The sequence below is a fragment of the Phyllopteryx taeniolatus genome, chromosome 6 (assembly GCF_024500385.1).
Source record: "Phyllopteryx taeniolatus isolate TA_2022b chromosome 6, UOR_Ptae_1.2, whole genome shotgun sequence".
Classification (NCBI taxonomy): domain Eukaryota; kingdom Metazoa; phylum Chordata; class Actinopteri; order Syngnathiformes; family Syngnathidae; genus Phyllopteryx; species Phyllopteryx taeniolatus.
Genome location: NC_084507.1, coordinates 14,191,847 through 14,211,071, shown reverse-complemented (window position 1 = coordinate 14,211,071; position 19,225 = coordinate 14,191,847). Strand labels below are relative to the sequence as shown.

Sequence of the window (19,225 nt, the reverse complement as noted above, 5' to 3'; positions counted from 1 at the left end):
GGTTTCTTGTAGGATGACCTAAGACAATAGGAACATACCATTTTTGATTCAAGGGTAACTCATACTATAAAAGAGTGTCGTGAAAACCCAGTTTTAGCCTATCCCAGCTGAATTTGGGCGGAAGGCGGATTACACCCTGGACAGGTTGCCAGTCAGCCACTAAGCACACACATAGAGAGAACCATTCACTCTCACATTCACAGCGTCACTGAGTGGGAACTGAACCGACGCTGCCTGCACCAAAGTCAGGCAAAGGTACCGCTACAGCATCAGTGACTCTTATTTTCTTCCCTTTTTGTAAAATCCATTCACCAATTTTCTACCGCTTAGTCTGATCAGAGTTTTGAATGAGGCTTTGGGCTAGGTGAACCGTTACACTAGAAATGCCCCTTTTTTGTATGATTTCCTACCAAACCTCCACGACAACGCGTCTCCCTTTTTCCCAGTTGTCCCGGATGCCCTTTACGCCCTCGGGCTACTGCTGTATGGAAATATGCTCCAGTCACATTGCTAATTATTTAAGACATGTCACCTCATTAACAGCGCTGGGAATATGATGAATGATTAATAGGTCACTCTTTCTGTCATCAGTCGCCAATGTTCTCCCACTCCCTCCTTCCTTAACAAGTACCAGTTAGACAAGTCGGACGGACGGTTTTGGTGTCCGCTCACTCCACTCTCTCCTGCGCTGTGTGCACATTCCTCGAGGTAACTGGAAACATCATCAGTGGCTCTAAGGCAGGAAGTGCAGTGGAGGGGACATGATTAGTGTGTGTGTCGACAATGATGCCCCGGGCAAGTAACACTAAAGAAGGGTGTTGCCTGGATATGGAGGCGGTGGGGCTTGTGGTTGTGACTGTAAATGACCAACATTGCTCGGTAACCAGCGCAAGATTGGAAACATGAGCTGCAGTTGTGTTTGCATAGTTTGCATTAAGTCATCATCAGCGTGTGTGAACACCTGCAGGCACTAAGACGACTTATCATGCCTCCGGCATCGAGATAAGGGGAAAGGGAATTCTCGGCTGTGGCGGGTAACGTTATTTTAGCGGTTATCTGACGCCTCAGACTTCCCTTCTTGGGCTCAACTTTCGTAGCCGATAGAAAAGCTTTAATGCTGTGCAACAACTCTTCCATCAGCCTTTCAAGGGCTTCAAATGCTTCAGATACAAGGAGTCAAACAAGGTTTCAAACAGCTCCCATCTAAACACACAATGACAGAGGAAATTGGAGGATGTAACAAAGAAATGGGGGGGAATAGCTGAGTATAACTTTGAACTGCCTCTCCTCCGAGGCGACGATAACCTTCGGAGAAAGCCGTGTGAAAGATTGCAAAAGATTTAAGAAGGACATTTTCACACCTTTACACACAGAGAAACAGTCACTATTGGCGCTTTTCCATTACAAGTTACAGAACGGCCTGGCCTCGCTTGCCCTGGCCTATATAGTTGAGTATTGGTGTAAAACACAATATTTGATGCTTTAGATACTATTTATATGGCTTGAGGTGACGCGGCTTGTGAAACCTGGAAATGTGTTTTCCCAGTGAGGGAAAGCTTACTTGCGTTTTGATTGGCTGTAAGTTGCGATTCAAATTTTGAATTGTGGCAAAACCAGAGGCAGACTGATCGACCACTCATGAAAACAGTCGCCAAACCACACACTACACAACAGTTCAGTCTGGTTAGGCGGCGGCACTCGGTATGCGGCAGCCTTTAGATGCCATAATTGTGAACGTGACAAGTCACCGTGCTGAAAGAAACGGCTACATTTGTAGGCCAATCAGATGACAGTGATCTCCAGTGATGTTTTAGAACCAGGTGGAGGAGGTTCTGAGGAACGGTGTCATTGTCACCGCCTGGCCTTGAAAAAGTGTAATGGAAAAGTGCCCACACAGGGCGGAACCAGGCTGTTTGGGGGTGGGGGTTGGGGGGGGGGGGGGGGGCGGGGGTTTGGAACCGGTGCAATGGAAAAGGGGCATATGTGAAGAAACCAACTAAAGGAAACTTCTGGTGTCTTTTTTTTATAGCCATTGATTTGGATCTGGGCACAATGCTGTTGGAAGGAGTCCAATATATCTTGCAATAGCGCTTTAACTGACAACCACTGAACAGTTGCAAGAGGGAATTTCCGCCTCAAATGTAATGGGGAGGGACAGGGGAGGTTTTGAAGGGAGGCAGCAGTTTGAATATAAGTGACATTTCGGATACATTTGTACAATAACAGTGAAAAGCAGGAATTTTTTCCTTTCCAACTAGATGACAATGTTGTCAAAAGCCATTTTCACAGTGGCTTGCTCGTAAAGTACAGCATCAGAAGCATAATGTTGTTTTTTTTTTTGCCAGTTACTTTTGGATAGAATTCACCAAAGTGGGACATTAATTTGTCTGAAATGTCCGTTAACACAGTCACTGCAGGTCCATGTTTTGAGATAATTACTGTACATGCGTGGTCACCATGACAGTCATGATTGCTTTCAACACAACACACTCCGCTTACACACTGGCGATGTTCTGCCTCTGATACTACTGAATAAGGGCCCCTTCACGTCATTCCACACAAGAGCGAGTCTGTGAAAAGGCGGGAAAAAGCCGGCTTCGTGGTCACTGTATAATTGGCTAAGGTAAGTCCCAGCGGAGAGCGCTGTCTTGTGCATGCCATGCCAAAAGTTGGCGGTATCATTCTATAGTATCACACAAAGTGCAACTACTGCTTCTCCTCCTGAATTGTACTCAAAACAGTTTCATGAATACCATCCATTACAATGTACAGTATACACAGTACAATTGCAGGAAAAAGTATGTGAATCCATTGGAATAACCTGGATTTCTGCATAGGTTGGTCATAAAATATGATCTGATCTTTATCCAAGTCTAAAAATAGACAGACTGCTTTAACTAATACTACACAATTATGTTTCCATGTTTTTGCTAAACACCACATGTAACATGTGAGTTCAGTGGAAAACGTATGCATTTGTTCACGTACTTTTTCTTCCAATTGTATATGTATGGGTTTAGTGTTTTACTTTTTGCCTGTGATGATTGCAGTAGCGGTTTAGCCAATGTGCCACAACTGGTCCGCTGTGATTGTTTAATTATCAAGTAGCAATGTTGTCTCTAGAAACACTCTTTGCGCTTTAAGGCCAGGCTTCAAAAGATTGTGTTTTCAGGCTAGAGTGAGCAAATACAGTAAAAGTCCTGCATTATATAATTAAGTACATCATCTGGGTTTATGCTGCAGATTAAAGAAGATTTCAAACCACCCCATTGGTTTTTGCAGTTGCATTTTTGGATGGCTGTCACTCAGCATTAGACAAATTCCAAGCATTTTTTTTTTACATCTTTAACTCATTTAAGACCTGAAAAGACCTGATTAGGCCTGGTCATTAAAATGCCAGAGTTGTAGTGTACTTGAAATAGCTGATGGAAATGATGGCTGGACACTCAGTTAAAGTAATTCCGAATAGAACACAGGTGGCGTATTTGGAAGTATTGTAGCTCAGCAAATATTTAACAACCATTTAACCATTTAATCCCGAAGCCTGTAATATAGTGCCCAACCTTTAGAATTTGCACAAATGATTTCTGACTTTTTTCAGGAGAAAATGTGGTCTGGTTAGTATGTACTGTATGTAACATTGTTTTTGTCATGCTGAATTGGGTGGAAGCCATTAGACTGGACAACACAAAACGTTGTCCGAATGCAACAGTACATCCATCTATGCATCCGTTTTCTGTGCCTGTTCTGGGTTGCTGACTTTGGGAGATAGGCTGACGACACCCCGAAATGGTCGCCAATCAATCTCGGGGTACATCTAGAGACAGACGGCCATTCACACTCACATTCATATCGTCATTAAGTGGGAACTGAACCCACACAGTTTGCACCAAAAGTCACCCTCAGTGACACATACATATTTATAAAAATGTTTTTGATATGGTGCCAATAAGGGGAAGGTGGTTGGGCATTCTATTTCCTCATTCAGACGAGGATATTGCGTAGATTTGGACATTTTTATCCAAAAGGCTTACTAAAGCTTTTAAAACCCTTATTGCACATTTAAAAATAAAAATAAATGATACTTCAGCGGCGGCACGTGGTTGACTGGTCAGCACATCTGCCTCACAGTTCTGGGGACCGGGGTTCAAATCCTGGCCCCTGCCTGTGTAAGAGTTTGTTGCCTGGGTGGGTTTTCTCCGGGCACTACGGTTTCCTCCCACATCCCAAAAACATGCATGGTAGGTTCATTGACGACTCTAAATTGCCCATAGGGGTGAATGTGAGTGCGAATGGTTGGTTGTTTCTGTGTGCCCTGCGATTGGTTGGCGACCGGTTCAGCGTGTACCCCGCCTCCCGTCCGAAGATAGCTGGGATAGGCTCCAGCAGCCCGGGGACCCGAGTGAGGATAAGTGGTAAAGAAAATGGATGGCTACATCAGCGGTAGTCTGCTAATAATTAATTAAGTTGTGGACTTTGTGTTGTTTGGATTACTTCCTGAATAAATTTAAATCTAGATCACTCTTGTTTGTTTACTGTTGCATCACCCTGATAATGACTTTATTTTTAGATGTGTTTTTGCCGTGCCATGCGAGTAGACCTGTTGAACTTGAGCTAACCTTGTGACCACACACAAAATGTGCCTCAGTTCTGTTTAATAGAACTTTACACCAAGCAAATCGACAAAACAGAAATGTTTTTTTCAAGATCTTTTGAGCGGTTTTTGGAAAGTTACATCAGCTGTCTATTTAGATATGCAAAAATTAAGCTTACAAAGAAAAGAACACTGTACCCACTGTGAAACATGAAGGAGGCTTGTTTACAATATGTTCTGGGGCTGCTTTCCCATAAGGGGTGTCTTGAATCTGTGCTCAGTGTTCTGGGTATAATTAAATCTAATGACTATCAAGGTATTTTGGAGCAAAATGTGCTAGCCAATCTCAGAAAGCTTGGTCTCAGTCACTGGTCACGGGTCTTGCAACCAGATGAAGACCCAACACACGCAGCTAAAAACACCCAAGAATGGCGACGAGATCAGACTGAGTCTTGATTGAAACCCTACTGAACATCTGTGGAAGGAGCTGAGACATGCAGTCGACAGGTGCGCTAGTCTCATTGGGAACTACAAAAATAGTCTTCAGTGGTTGCCTTAAAAGGTTCTGCAACAAAACATTTAAAAAGGATTAGGGTTGCATCATTTTTGTTCAGGACAGTTTTTTTTTTTCTTTTTAGAATTCTGTGGGGCCACAATTCAAAAAGCAATACAGTAGCCGACACAAATTTTTGAAATTAGTTTTCAGGGAACTTTGGGTTATTATTACTTTTGTCAGTTTCAAGATATTTCATTTACCATTCTAGGTTTTCGGGCAGTGTCTAGGTAAAGTTCATACTGTATGTGTTTTCCTGGTTGCATTGGCCATGCTCATGACCGGTACCATGTAGCTAAACTTTTCCCATGAGGTGTGGATAAGATTTAAAAAAAAATAGATAAATAAAAATAAAAAATAATTGTATATTCTTCATCTTTTTAAAAGCTGAAACCAATCCAGTATTGGTCAAACTGCTACACAATTGTTCAATTAAATAAAAAATAAAATAAAAACTAGCCTACACCGCAGCTACGCGTTTATCGTTATACAGTGTCCCCTCGCTATATCATGGTTCATTTTCTGTGCTCTGACTTTTCATTCTACTTTCGAGCATTGAGTACAGGAACATTTCAGACATTCAAACACTTCTGTGCCTTCATTGTAGTACCACGTTGTGTTCCCTATAGTATTAGTTTTATATGTTGGAACAATATTTCAACTTTTCTTGTAACCTGAGGCGGGCTGAGTTTAATTTTAGTTGTGGAAAATGCTGTCGGCCAAAACCCACCCACAATTTATTATATGATAACATGCAGTATTTTGTTATTTTCTCAGTGTGGAAAGTAGAAAAAACACCACCATATAGTGCTTAAACTACAATAAAAGGGAGGCGAGTACGCACTAATGTGGAACAATCACAAATGTTGTGTCAGAAAACTCCTTCCTTAAGTGGTACATTCCGACCACCCCAAACCCGGACGCCCCGTTTTATTTTACTTTCACTCAGCCCACGACCTCATCAGCCTCCAATGCAGAGTCTCTCTTGCCCAGTTCTACGTTCCAGCGAGGTATGCTTGACTCAGAACCTCCCTCCCCCCTCCAACGCTCCCTCCCCCAGCAGCCTTGACTCAGGCTTATTGCCCTCGCTCAGCTGCTCAGCTCTACGCTGACTGTTGATTGGTGCTCGAGAGAAGGAAGCCTTGGGAGTATTTATAGAGACTCTCTCCTTAACCAGAACAATAACAACCCCCCCCCCCCCCCCCTTCTCTCTCTCAACAAACACAAAGAGAAGAGGCCACATGACTTTTGGGTTTCACGTGGGACACTTTGGACATCGTTCACATGCAGTGATAACAATATCAGAACATTAACTTTACCAAGTCTCGCTGTCCGGGCAGGGCTTCATATGCCACAAGCAATACAGCTGCCAGTAGCTTTGACGCACATGACAGCAATTGACTTTCAGGAAGTGGCAGTACGCTTCCCCCGGTCACTTGGTATCAACATGCATGTCATCCAGTTTAACACTAAAGCTCTTCCTCTTGGATTTGTAAAGGTATGTTAACATAAAATAATATATTGAAAACTGGTTACTTTTTGGGGGGTTTTTTTCAAACAGTTTTGGGTACAGACGACAACTTTGTAAGTGAAAACTGTAATATGCATGCCAGGCCAGTTGTTGGTGATGACACTGAGAAACACTAACTCAAATAAATTTTCCCCATTAACATGAATTGAAATGCCATTAATCCATTTCAATCCCCCCCCAACAAAACATCACTATTTTTGGTGGTGTTTTTGATAGAAAAAAAGCACTGTATTGGAGAAAAAACTTAATTATAGAGAATGCAAATCAGTTTTGAAAGTGTAATTACTGTACAAACTGTAGTATCCGTGTATGTGTCTGCCTTTAAGGGACGTGGTCTAATGAGTGAAATCAGGAGCTTAAGTCGGATTGGCTGATTAGTTTGCGTATGAGCGTCTTGGCATAAGTTGTGGCTCACAGCACCTCCTTGCGAGTGTTCTCAGTTTGTGTTTGTACGTTGAATTGTTTGTCACATTGAGTAAACGGCTGAAAGTACATTGGCGACTGTGGCTTGATACGAGGACATTACAGTATCTTAATCGCTCCATTTTTTTTCCACTTCAAATCGAGCGACAGCACATCTGAACCTTGCTCGCAGCAAACATTTTCGCGACACAGTAAAAAAAACAAAAAATCGACAAGAGACAGCTTGTGACTCAAAAATTATGTACGGTATACACAAACCACAAATCCACGATAAATCAAAATTATAGCAAAAGTATGGCATATTAGGGCTACAGTACATAGAACAGTAGATAAGGAAAATTATTGCTGATTGTAGCCAGTGAAGTAATGTTGAGGTTAGCTGCATTTACTTCGTTTCTGTTTGCTGACACTCATGTAGTTGTGTACGTGCATTTTGGATACATAGGTTTTGTTTCAAGTGTTTAATAAACACAGAGATATTGGATATAGGTCACTGGCAAATACCTGTAAATAGTTTTTAAAAAAACTGATGAAGACAGTAAATTGACAACTTGGACCTTCAATGCCAATCCAGCCACTGTCATGTGCGTAATTACGTGATTCAAACATGACTCCTTAAAAAAAATAAAAAAAATAAATAAATAAAATTAAAAAAAGACAATATTGTGTTTTGTCATTTTCTTAGTTAATTATTTGTGTTCCTTCTCTGGAACGAAATAAAAATTGCGCTTCTATAGTCACATTACAGAAAAACTGTGAAGCAGCACATGTAATTACTTGTGCTCGATAATGGATTTGGCGAGACCAAGAATAAAGCCGCAGCTAACTCGGCGTTTCTTGTTTGATGTTATTGGTATGTAAAATATGGACACACCTAATAGATTCACTGTTAATTGACGCATCAATTGCCCGCGGTATGCTTTTGTCATACTGTATATGTCAATCCTTTTGCTATGACGATGGTAGGCTTATAGAAACTGACACAGGCCGTTGGGTTGAGTGAACGTCGGTGTTGAGAATTTATTCCCATTTCTACTAGCAAATGATGTTAAATTTACCCTTGTTTCTACCAAGCACTACAATTGTGTTCATTTCGCCCGCAACATACGGTTCGTATCAATTGTACACTGATCTGACTTCCTCGCATTGCTGTGTCAGGTGCAAGAAAAGCTTGGCGTCATACAATAGCTGCCATTGTGTAATTGGCCAATTAATTCAATAAATTACATTAACTCAAAACCTACTAACAACTTCTAATCCATAGTAGTTAAGTTTAATGGCACTGTTTGTTTTCTTCCCGTTCAATCCATTCACTTATACAACAGAAGAAAGCAGACAATTCAAGCATTTTTTTCTTTTCTTTTTTTAACCTAACCCTCTAGTGTACTGAAGCCCTACAAAGGGATATTCAAAAGTGGGATGTTTTGGTTTTGGGGACCTTTACAACAAAAATGAAATAGAATAAAAACTGAACCAAACCAGACCTCTTAGTAGGGAAAAGGCTGAAGGTAAAGGTAACACTTTTTGGCATACTTCCATTGGGATATTGGATATGAAAGTCATTTATCCCAAACCACTTTTACAATAGTGCAAAATAGAGCATTTTTCAGACTTCCTTCTGTTGGGGTTCCAACCAAAGGGATAGGGGACTTAAAGGGGCAGGATAGAAATATTGCCGTTTGTTGGCTGGTCGACAGAAAATGGTCACGGGAATGAGAATGACACAAATGGTATAGTTTTAAGAAGATGCAGTGTAGGACTAGGCATTGATTCCTGTTTCCACAGTCATGTGTGTGAAAATGTATCCCTGCTTCCATCAAGCACTATGCTATAGTTCAGTTAAGGTAAATCTCCAACTCGGCCTGTATGTCAGTTATGAAAATCTTTTTGGCATTTAAAACATACCAACCATTTTTGTAATTTGCCAATTAAGTAAATAAAGAAAATGAACTTTACACAGTACGTTGCAGTGTTCTCGCAATTAATTTCAAATGCAGAGTACTTATTTCTTTAAATGGGACTTTTTGCCCTATGAAAGGATACTGAAAATTTGACAATTTGGGTCATTTATTTTGAGACCCCTTACAATGGAAAATGCATAAAATACTACTGTGCCAAACTGTGCCAAACTGAACCAAACGATAACACTTGGTGGAAACGAGGCTAAAGATAAAGGGTATCACCTTTGGCACTCACGCATTTGGATATTGTGTATAGAAAATATATACCACAACCACTTTCAAAATATTGCAACATACAGCATTTTCGATCCAAAATGAAAGGATAAAGGGCAGAACTAGACCCACTGCAATCCTTTGATTGGTCGAAACAGAACAGTCACTGTAACAGGAAGAACACAAGTGCTATATTTTTAAGATGGCATAAGACTGAGCATTTATGTGTGAACTCACATTCACACATACGGGCAACTTAGAGTTGTCAATTAACCTACCACGCATGTTTTGGGAATGTGGGAGGAAACCGGAGTACCCGGAGAAAACCCACGCAGGCACGGGGAGAACATGCAAACTCCACGTAGGCGAGACCGGGTTTGAACCCGGGTCCTCATAACTGTGAGGCAGACGTGCTAACCAGTATCTCACCGTGCCGCCACAAACCTTTCAACTCATTTAAATTTTTTGTCCCAATACTGTACCTTTTTTCTCAAATTGTCGGATGACATGATGCCCCTCTTTTTACGTAATCAACACTTAATATGCTCAAAGAGCGATTGTCATCCAATTTTTCTCAGTGCTACATAGGTAGGTTGGCATATCAGTCTGAGGTGTTAAGACCCTAAATCTCATCGTGGGGCGAACACAGTTTTCCATTTGCGCATCACTTGCTGTCAATATAGATGAGTCATCTATTCATTTTGAGAGCATTTACAAGAGCGTCATCGTCCTGGTCTTCTGAAAATATGCCGCCAGCGGAGTTGACGTGAAATGCAGCCCTCGCTTTTCAGTGCAGCATCATGACTCACGGGGAGGCGCAAGCCAGCAGTCTACGCTACTGAGTGGAGAGTGGAAGTGCCACTTGCACCAAACTGCTCTGATTAACACAGTCACATGACCCCCACCTTCCCTGCAAGCACCCATGCTCGCTCGCTCACACGTTAGGGATCAATAAATGGCTCAAGGCAGCTGTGAGCATGTGTGCGTTGTGTTGGCTCCGCCCCCAAAAATATTGGACTACAGTCAGGGGGCAGGATACATTTATGAAATATACACAAAGCAGGATCATTGCTGTTTTATACAAATGTTTGTTGTTTCACGATGTTTGGCTGTAGGGCTTAAAGCTAAAAATAATATTTGACATGGCCCGCAATGCAAGTGCACTGAAAAGTGGGACTGTTCTGGTCAGATCGTCTGGCACGCATTAAGGCTTCTTTATACTCGCGCGGACGGCGACCGCGCCGACGTCACTGCGGCTGTCCCGCGTGTAGTTTGCCCTTATACTCGAGCGCAACGCACGCGCGCAGTTTTGAAAATGTACTGCAGTTCACCTCCAAGTCGGGGGTGTCGCTACGGCTGGTATTGGCTAGGACACCACAGGGTGGAGCTTCCTCTGCATTTTTTTGGCCATTTAGCCGTTTTTCCTTTTCTTTCCGTAACAAGGAACAAAGCTACAACAATGGCGACCGTGGAACAGTGTCTGCTAGAACAAATGGACCTAGATGACCAGATGATACGTTTAACTATGCTGCAAAATCGATCGTGAAGGCGGCGGCGTAGCTGGTATGTAGAACCAAGGGGCACGCTGAGTACGTCATCACTGCATGTGATTAAAATGAACCAATCACGAGAGATGATCTCCGCGGCGTTTGACACGCAGCAACAATTTTTGCAGTGTGCGCGTCAAGCTACGCAAAGGGGCCGTGCTGGCCCATTCGTCGGTCACGTGATGCAATGCGGGTGTTGTCGGCAGCGCGACCGCAGGAGTATAAAGAGGCCTTTACAATGCAAATGCATAAAAAAAATACTATACTAAACCGGACTACTTAGTAGAAACAAGGCTAAAGGCTAACTACTATGACTACTATTCGGAAAAAAAAAAGAAAAGAAAGGGGGGGGGGGTTATATAGAGCTTTTCTAGATATGCAAAGACACAGACACCATTTACAACTAAAACAGTAACATTTCACTTCATAAGCCCTGGTGAGTAAAAATAGTTCAGTTTCAGAAGCAAAAATGGTTTTCTCCACTTTCTGCTGCGTGTCAAGGTCCAATTTGTAAACATATCACATGGATGATTCATCAATAAATATTGCTTTAAGATTGTCTGCTTACTACAGATTGCTCGTTTTGAAACTGAACATAATGTGAGTCGTCGGGCAGGTGCGGATCTATTTAAGTGGGACGCAGGGCCGTGGGCCACCCCAACAATCCTGAAAATTCCGCAAAATGTACCTTATCGCCTTTAACAAAAAGCTGTAATGTAGCACTTTTTCTAATTAACTATTGTACAGTCAGAGAAAAAAAATATTCGACCACCCTTGTTTCTTCCGTTTCTTGTTCATTTTTAATGCCTCCTACAGCCACAGCTACATTTGTTTGGACAAATATAATGACAACAAAAATAGCTCATATGTTTAATTTAAGAGCTGATATCTATCCATTTTCCATGGTTTTCTTGATAATAACCAAAATCACTGGGAGTACAATTTACATTGACTGACTGGCTGGGTGACATTCTCAGTGGAGAGTGCTCCTTACCTAGGGGTGGCTTATTAATACTGTGACCCCGGACAATGTCAAACACGGGCAAAACGCCTGCCAACTGTTCGTCATTTACAGACAAATTCCCCGAACAATAGATCGTCTCCCGCACGTATACACTCAGGGGGCTCGTTTCATTTGCAATAGCAGGCAAGGGGTCGTTGTCCTGAAGTGGGCAATCGGCAACACGTGCATCTGGTGAGTGCAGGGCCGCATCGATAGTCAGCACACGAAGCACATCAGTGCACAGCTGTAGCTACATGGCCTAGAATAGCACATTCCTCTGTGCTCCCCTCCTCACAAGGACCCACTCGGTAGGTCACATGAACCAGAAGTGGACGTGCACAAACATATAGTACATGAACATGTTATTTTAATGACCTTATTCCCACAATTGGATTCACATTTATTCCTCATCCATGCACTTAAGGCAGGCTCATTTAATCACCTAAATGGCCGCTGCCTCCTTCATGGCCACCTTTCTACACTTATGTTGCATCCTGTCTCTCTGTCGCAAAATAAAATAAAAAAGGTCAGCTGGCTGCAAGGCCTTTTCCTATGGGGCCCCCCCTCTCTCTCTCGAATAATCTGTCTGATGACATCACAACAGCTACTTTACACTCCAGCAGAAAGGCTTTGGCATTAAGTCGATGGGGGAGAATAAGACACTACAATGTAAACTGCGTTTTCGGCATTGTAAATGAGAATTGTCTGCTTGAATCTAGGTTACAAAAACAACAAGATAAGGTCATATTGAGAGTGAGCAATAACTACATGAAGACATGGACTAATTTAATTTGATTGTCTTTATTGAAGTCATGTATATACCTCACTGTCTCGAAACATCCTATCCTATTTTGTCTATATCTAGCTATCTAAAAATGCACCAATAGGAAATTTAACCTCAGCTATCATCCTACAGGCTTTTTGTGAGCGACAGTTGTGCTCACCCTTATTGCCACCCATGAAGTTTAAGTACAAAATTTGGAATATTTCCAAGAAAATGAATCAAGTGAAACAACAACTTGTGTTTGATACAAAAGAGCAAATGACGAACAATATTTTATGGACAGATGAAACAAAAATAGAGCTTTTAAGCAAAGCACACAAACAGTATGATTATAGACGGCGCAATAAAGCCTTTAAGGAAAAGATCCATAATGCTGTGTATGCTTTGCCGAATCTGGTACTGGAGGCCTTGACTGTATCACAGGTATCATGAAATCAGAAAATGATCAAGAGATTTTAGAGCGAAATGTCTTACCTAGTGTAAGTAAACTTTAAGGTACACATCATGGGTCCTCCATCAAGACAAATACCCAAAGCCCATATCTAAAAGCACAGCGGAATGGTTGAAAAGGGGGGGGGCAAAAGACCATTTTAAATAGCCAGCAAATGAGTCCTGATCTCAATCCAATTGAGAATCTTTGGGGGGAGCTGAAATCTGCCATTGGGGAAAAGATCCCTGCAAATGTTCAAAAGCTTGAACAAATTGCAAAGGAAGAATGGGAGAAAATACCAGTTGAGAAGTGCAACAAGCTTATAGATGGATACAGGAAATGTTTGGAGGCTGTCATTGCGACCACAGGGTGTGTAACCAAATATTAAGGAGCGGTACCAATACTGCTGCACATGCTGTCTTCTGGATTTTTCTTTGAAATTACAACAGCTGGAAAAAAAAACAAACACTTCTCTTTGTTACCTTTCTTTGGGCCTCCAATTAAAAGATCCTGATGATATAAGTTTGATACATTTCCATTTATTTCTGAAGATGTTATACAGGTTATGCAAATAATGAAGGAGTGCCAATAATGGTAAGAGCGACTATACAGCATTGTGTAAAAGTAGTGGCCATTAAAGTTTTGGTGAGGGACTGGATAAAGGCACGGACGGCGATGTCAGAGTTTTTTATATTTTCGTGTGTATGTACTTTAACATGTAAAGCACTTTGTGAGTCATCGCTGTGATAAAGGCTGTACAAATACAATATACTTGCTGATGATGATACTAATAATATTTGGAATGAATCATTTCTTAATGCGAAACTTGATTGAACACTGTTGTGTGAACGTCTATTTGTAGGTAGCTAGATAAACAGACAGACAAGATCGATGAGGCATTGACACAAAATGCCTTTACAGTGCATTCAGCTGTGTCTATCCCCGACCGACTCCTTTGGGAACTGTCTGTCCATCTATCAATCCAGCAGTGGAAGAACATAACGGAGTACAAGTATTGAATTATAGGACATTATGATAGCATACAGTATCTGTCTGAACAAGGTGTCTTTTTTTTTTTTTTTTTTTGGGAAGCGTAAAACACAGCAGGGGAGGAGAGTATTTAAATAGATTTCCAGTGTCACCGCTCTCAAGACTGCCCTTTTCTTTTCTCCGCTACGCCCCTGCACAATTACACTAATGGACCAATAGGAAGCAGGAGGAGGCGGGCCCCCGTGCCTCTGCCCCCTTCCCCTCCTCCCTCCGCGGAGAAGACCGCCTTCCTTCCTCGGGAGCTTTTTAGATGTGCATAATCCCGGAGTTGACCCAGAAAATAGGCAGTCGCTTCAAGATCTGACGCTTCAGTCTTTGTGCGCACCTCACCCGGCAATGACGCGCGGCCCCGCGGACTCCACGCACTGAGCGCCCCCCTCTCTACCTCCCTCCTCTCCCTCCCTCTCCTTCCTCACCGCAGCGGACCACCGGACCGGACCAAGCCTTGAGCGGAGTAACTTTTCCTTTTTTTTTTTTTTTTTTTTCCCCCCCCCCCCCACCCCCCTCCCGCTTCCTTCGGTGGAGCTGAACACGGTACGTGGTGCACATTGTTTCTGTTGTAGTGAACTGGAAGCTTGAATGTTCGGTTTTCGTCTCAGTGTGCGCGCGCATGTCTCCTCTCCTCTTCGCCGTCGCTCCATTGTTAACTCGTTTCTGTGAAAGGCGCCGTTAAAAAGCTGATTGTGACGATTCCGCGTTGAGATGGCTCCGAATTGAGACGCGCCGTGCGTTGCATGATGTCCGTGTTCTTTGTTGCAACCTTGCGTGCGTAAAAATGTGTCCGTGTGTGTGCGTGCGTGTGCGCGTGCGTGCCCTCCTCCTGCTGCTCTATTGCGTTGAATTGGACACTGAAGCCATTTTAAAAGGCAATTGCGGCGGTTATTGTTCTTATTGTGACTTTGCCACGCGTTTGAAAGACGACGTTATTTCCACCACGAGAGGAGGACGAACACACTAGTTTAAAAATGCAAAATGAGTGGTGCAAGGTGAAGGGCCGGTGTGCAAAGTGGGCATCTTAACACCCAAATCTGTACCCCTCATTATCCACACAGGAGGCATGGCAGACCACCTCATGATGCCCATGAATCACGGTTCGGCCGGCGCCGGTCTCCACGGTTACCGAATGGGCATGAACGGCCTGCAGGCGGGCCACCCGCCGCACGGCCAGCAGACGTCGGCCATGCGGGCCATGCCCGGCGGCCAGATGATGCACTACGGAGGTGCCCAGGCCGGCATGGAGATGCGTCAACGGCAGGGCATGGTGCCCCCCGGCGGGCCCATGAGCGGACAGATGAACGGCGCCCAAATGGGGCACCACCACCAGATGATGTATAACGGGCAGCAGCATCACATGCACCAGGCCCAACAACAACAGCAGCAGCACCAGGTCCAGCAACAACAGCAACACCAAGCCCAACAGAGCCAGTTCATGAACGGAGGCCTAACATCTCAGCAGCTCATGGCCAGCATGCAGCTCCAAAAACTCAACACGCAGTATCACGGACATCCGCTGGGTCCCATGGGTGGCGGCGTAGGGGGCCACATGGGCGGCCCCGCCAATCAGTACCGCATGAACCCGGCCCAGCTGGCCAACATGCAGCACATGGCGGGCCCGGCGCTGGCGCTGAATGGCATGGACGCGGACATGATCGACGAGGAGGCGCTCACCTCGCTGGTCATGGAGCTGGGTCTGGACCGGGTCCAGGAGCTGCCCGAACTCTTCCTGGGCCAGAACGAGTTTGACTTCATCTCAGACTTTGTGAGCAAACAGCAGCCCAGCACGGTTAGCTGCTGAGAGGACCCGCCCCACCCCCCACACCTACCCCCTGCCCTTCCCCAAACGACCCAACTAGCCTGGACCAATGGGACAAATACATGGACGGTGTGCTCATCTCTTTTTTTAGGACCACCGAGCCGAGGAGTCACGGCGCCGGGTGCGCGGAAGGAGAACTCTGGCGGTCCTCGTGGTCTACAGGGTGGGAGGGCTCGGCCGACCTTCGGAAGTCTCGTCTCACTTCCCCACTTCCTGGACATGAATGTTTTAAAAAAAAAATTAAAAAAAATTTTTAAAAAAAAATCACAAAGCCACTCTGAACAATAACACTGTGTTTCCTCCAAGGTGTATTTATTTATAATCGGACAAAGAGAACTACCACCTCCCGGGGAAAGTGATTTTTCATGATTTTACGTTAATTATTACGGTCCCCCTCATCATCCTCCATCTTGGTATTAAAAATAAGCTCAGAAGTTCCAAAAAGAAGCCTTAATTTGACAAGGCATTGTCCACCTTTTGAAAGAGTTTGAATTCTTTTTTTTTTTTTTTTTTAGATGTGCTGTTCTCAAAAATCAACTGCTTGTACTGTATGAAGCTGTATAACTCTTGACATGTCCACACTGTTTTGTGTTCTCATGGAGACGTAGAACCGCCTTAATCACGCAGATTCTTATTTATTATTATTGGTTGTTTATAGTCCCTTTTTTGGTGGATGAGATTTTGAAAGGAGAGAGGGAAGGTCTTTGTGAAAGGTTTTGAGGATCAATAAAGATGGCCTGGATAGAAGTGTGGCCTGCTTTTCCATTCATTGCATAGCCTCTCACTCCCCCACCAAGCAACCACCCGCTGTCGCCCTCCCCCGGGCCCGAGCTAAATGCTGAGGTTTAACCTGTGGGTGAAGAGACGCGTCGCTTTCTTCTGCCATGGAAACATGATACAATATTTATGTTTGAGGTGTGCGCTTAAAGTTATGCAATTGTTTGACATGGCTGAGAAAAGGCCACTAGGAGATGAGTGTTGTATTCTTACTGGCGTGGCTTTTGTTTGTTTACAGTTTTTCATATATCCAATTAAACTGATAACGATAATGGGTCAGAATTCTTCCAAAGATGTTGTCATTAAAATGTAGTGAGAATTCACTCTTTCATAATGCTAGCATGTTTTGCGAATTACGTCAAGCGAAATTTATGGAGTCAATGAATTTTACGGGCTGGTAAAAAGCCTGTCCCGTAACTTTTTAAAGTGTAATCCATGCTAAACTGCGTTTTCTAATTTTGGGGCTCAATAGTTGTCGGATTTGTATGTAGAAGATGGACAATTGTGTAAGAAATCTCAAGGGAACTTTGGGGGTTGCGGCCTTTAAAAAGTTATAATTTTTGGGGGTTGACAGCTAATAAAATTATCCGATCCAAAGAGGATTTGTGATACATTTCAAGTCAATCAGACTTAATGCGCAACAGGTTCTGCATTTTCAATTTTGTCATTTTGGCGCTTTACAGTGCCCCAATATTGTAAAATCGCGGCAATTCTTTTTTGTAGCAATACATCTGTGTGAGAAATGTCAAGTCAATCACTGATGTTGTGGGCTGCAGCCTTTTACATTTTTTTTTCTTTTCAATTTTGGGACCTAATAACAGCTATTAAAACTGCATGATCAAAAAGAATATTTTGTAGAAGACAGAAGAGTTGGTGTTTTGTGAGAATTTAAGTCAATCAGATTTAACGGGTGTCTTTTAAATGTTTTGGTGCTCGCTAACAGTCCGACTTCTGAGGGTGCAGCCTTTTAAATCCCCCCTACCTGGCAAAATTCTATGATCCAATGGTTTTGGAGAGGACAATGAGCTGCACTTATGAGTATATTTCAGACTTAATGGGTTAGGGGGGGGGCGCTTTTATTTATTTATTTATTTAAATTGGGGGCTTAACTGCTAGTAAAATGCTATGATCCAAAGTATTATTACAACACAAAAGCTGGACTTAAGTGAGAAATTTCAAGTCAGAGTTATTGGGCGAGGAGTGCTGTTTTGTTGTTTTGACTCTCAGTGAGAGTGCTCCCATCTGGTACTCAGTTACTTTTCAAAGGCTTTTACGTGTGGAGGGGACTTTGAAACGTGTAAGAAATTTCAAATCACACTTACTGGGTTGCTGCCTTTTAAATGCTGGGGTTTGCCATCAGGCAAAATTCAGCTCAACTTCTGTTTGAGAAGGTTCAAATCAATTACTCTTAATTGGCTGAGAGCTTTTTATATTTCGAGGTTAGATAACAGCATCTCCATCTGGCAAAATTCCATGGAGACCAAATATGTTTTTTGTTGAAAACATGGAGCTGGACTTGGTGAGAAATTTAAAGTCAATCACACATACTGGCTAAAGTGTGCAACTTTTAAAAACTTAATATTTTGTGGTTTAGTAACACCTAACTATTTTTCATGTAGAGAACATTGAGTTGGACTTGTGTGAGAAATTCATTCATTCAATTCATTCGCTTCTAGAATGAGGGGAGCGTCAATTTAAATTTTGTAACTCTGGCTTTCATTAACAGCACCTCCATCTGGTAAAATGTTATGATCAAACATATATTTGTACTTTGAGGCAGACTTGTGAGTGAGACATTTTTAGTCAATTCGACTTCCTTCTGTCCATCCAAGTTGAAATCAGATTCGATTTAGATTCCACGTTATTGTAATTCAAATGTAACGTGGGAGTAGCTTATTTGTTACTAGCATAACTTGAGAATATACATAACTCTTGGAAAAATCCACTGAAGAATGTGAACAGTGTTGCAACATATAATTGTCTAGCTTTCGCAGTCTCATGAGTGTTACATTTTGTTCCCACCGTTTAATTATTATAACGCAAATGCTCATTGATTTTGCAGGTGATCAATTCAAAATCAAGCCTTGGCGGTGGTCTTTTTTGTGTTTACTGGAGATTAGCTACATAAATAAAGTGGTAGGTAACATTCACAGTGTTTACTTTAAATAAAAAGTAGCCACCAAAGAGTAAGAAGCGTTTAAAGGTAGTATTTAACTAACATTAGTTTCACTTACAGCACTGCAAACATTTGGTTCTTTGCTCTGTTTGTGTATGTGCGTGCCTGCGTGCATGTGTGTCTGCGTGTGTGTGGTGTTGGGGGAGGTTTGACTGGCCAAAGAATGCTTACCTTGATGGGGGTTTAACTGACTTAAAGCTTGTAAGCCACGACACAAGAGGCCTGGTGCCTTTTCATGGCTCATACATAGTGGATGGACAACAGGAATGGATGTGGAGGACTTGTGTAAGACATTTCACGTCAGACGTATTGATTGAGGAGTGCAGCTTTTCCAATTTAACATCAATAATAATAACAGTGCCCCCATTAG

The 19,225-nt window shown here is 42.8% G+C and overlaps 1 protein-coding gene across 1 annotated transcript; it reads left to right on the top strand.

Moving 5' to 3' along the window:
- The first annotated feature begins 14,198 nt into the window (after positions 1 to 14,198).
- cited4b (Cbp/p300-interacting transactivator, with Glu/Asp-rich carboxy-terminal domain, 4b) lies at positions 14,199 to 16,951 on the top strand. The gene is made up of 2 exons (XM_061777283.1): positions 14,199 to 14,623; positions 15,142 to 16,951. Exon 2 carries the CDS (start codon positions 15,147 to 15,149, stop codon positions 15,882 to 15,884), a length of 738 nt encoding a protein of 245 aa, XP_061633267.1. The 5' UTR covers positions 14,199 to 14,623; positions 15,142 to 15,146; the 3' UTR covers positions 15,885 to 16,951.
- The last annotated feature ends 2,274 nt before the right edge of the window (positions 16,952 to 19,225 follow it).

Excerpts from the sequence above, each read along its gene's own strand:
- cited4b (XM_061777283.1), top strand. The coding sequence starts at position 15,147 with ATGGCAGACCACCTCATGATGCCCATGAATCACGGTTCGGCCGGCGCC.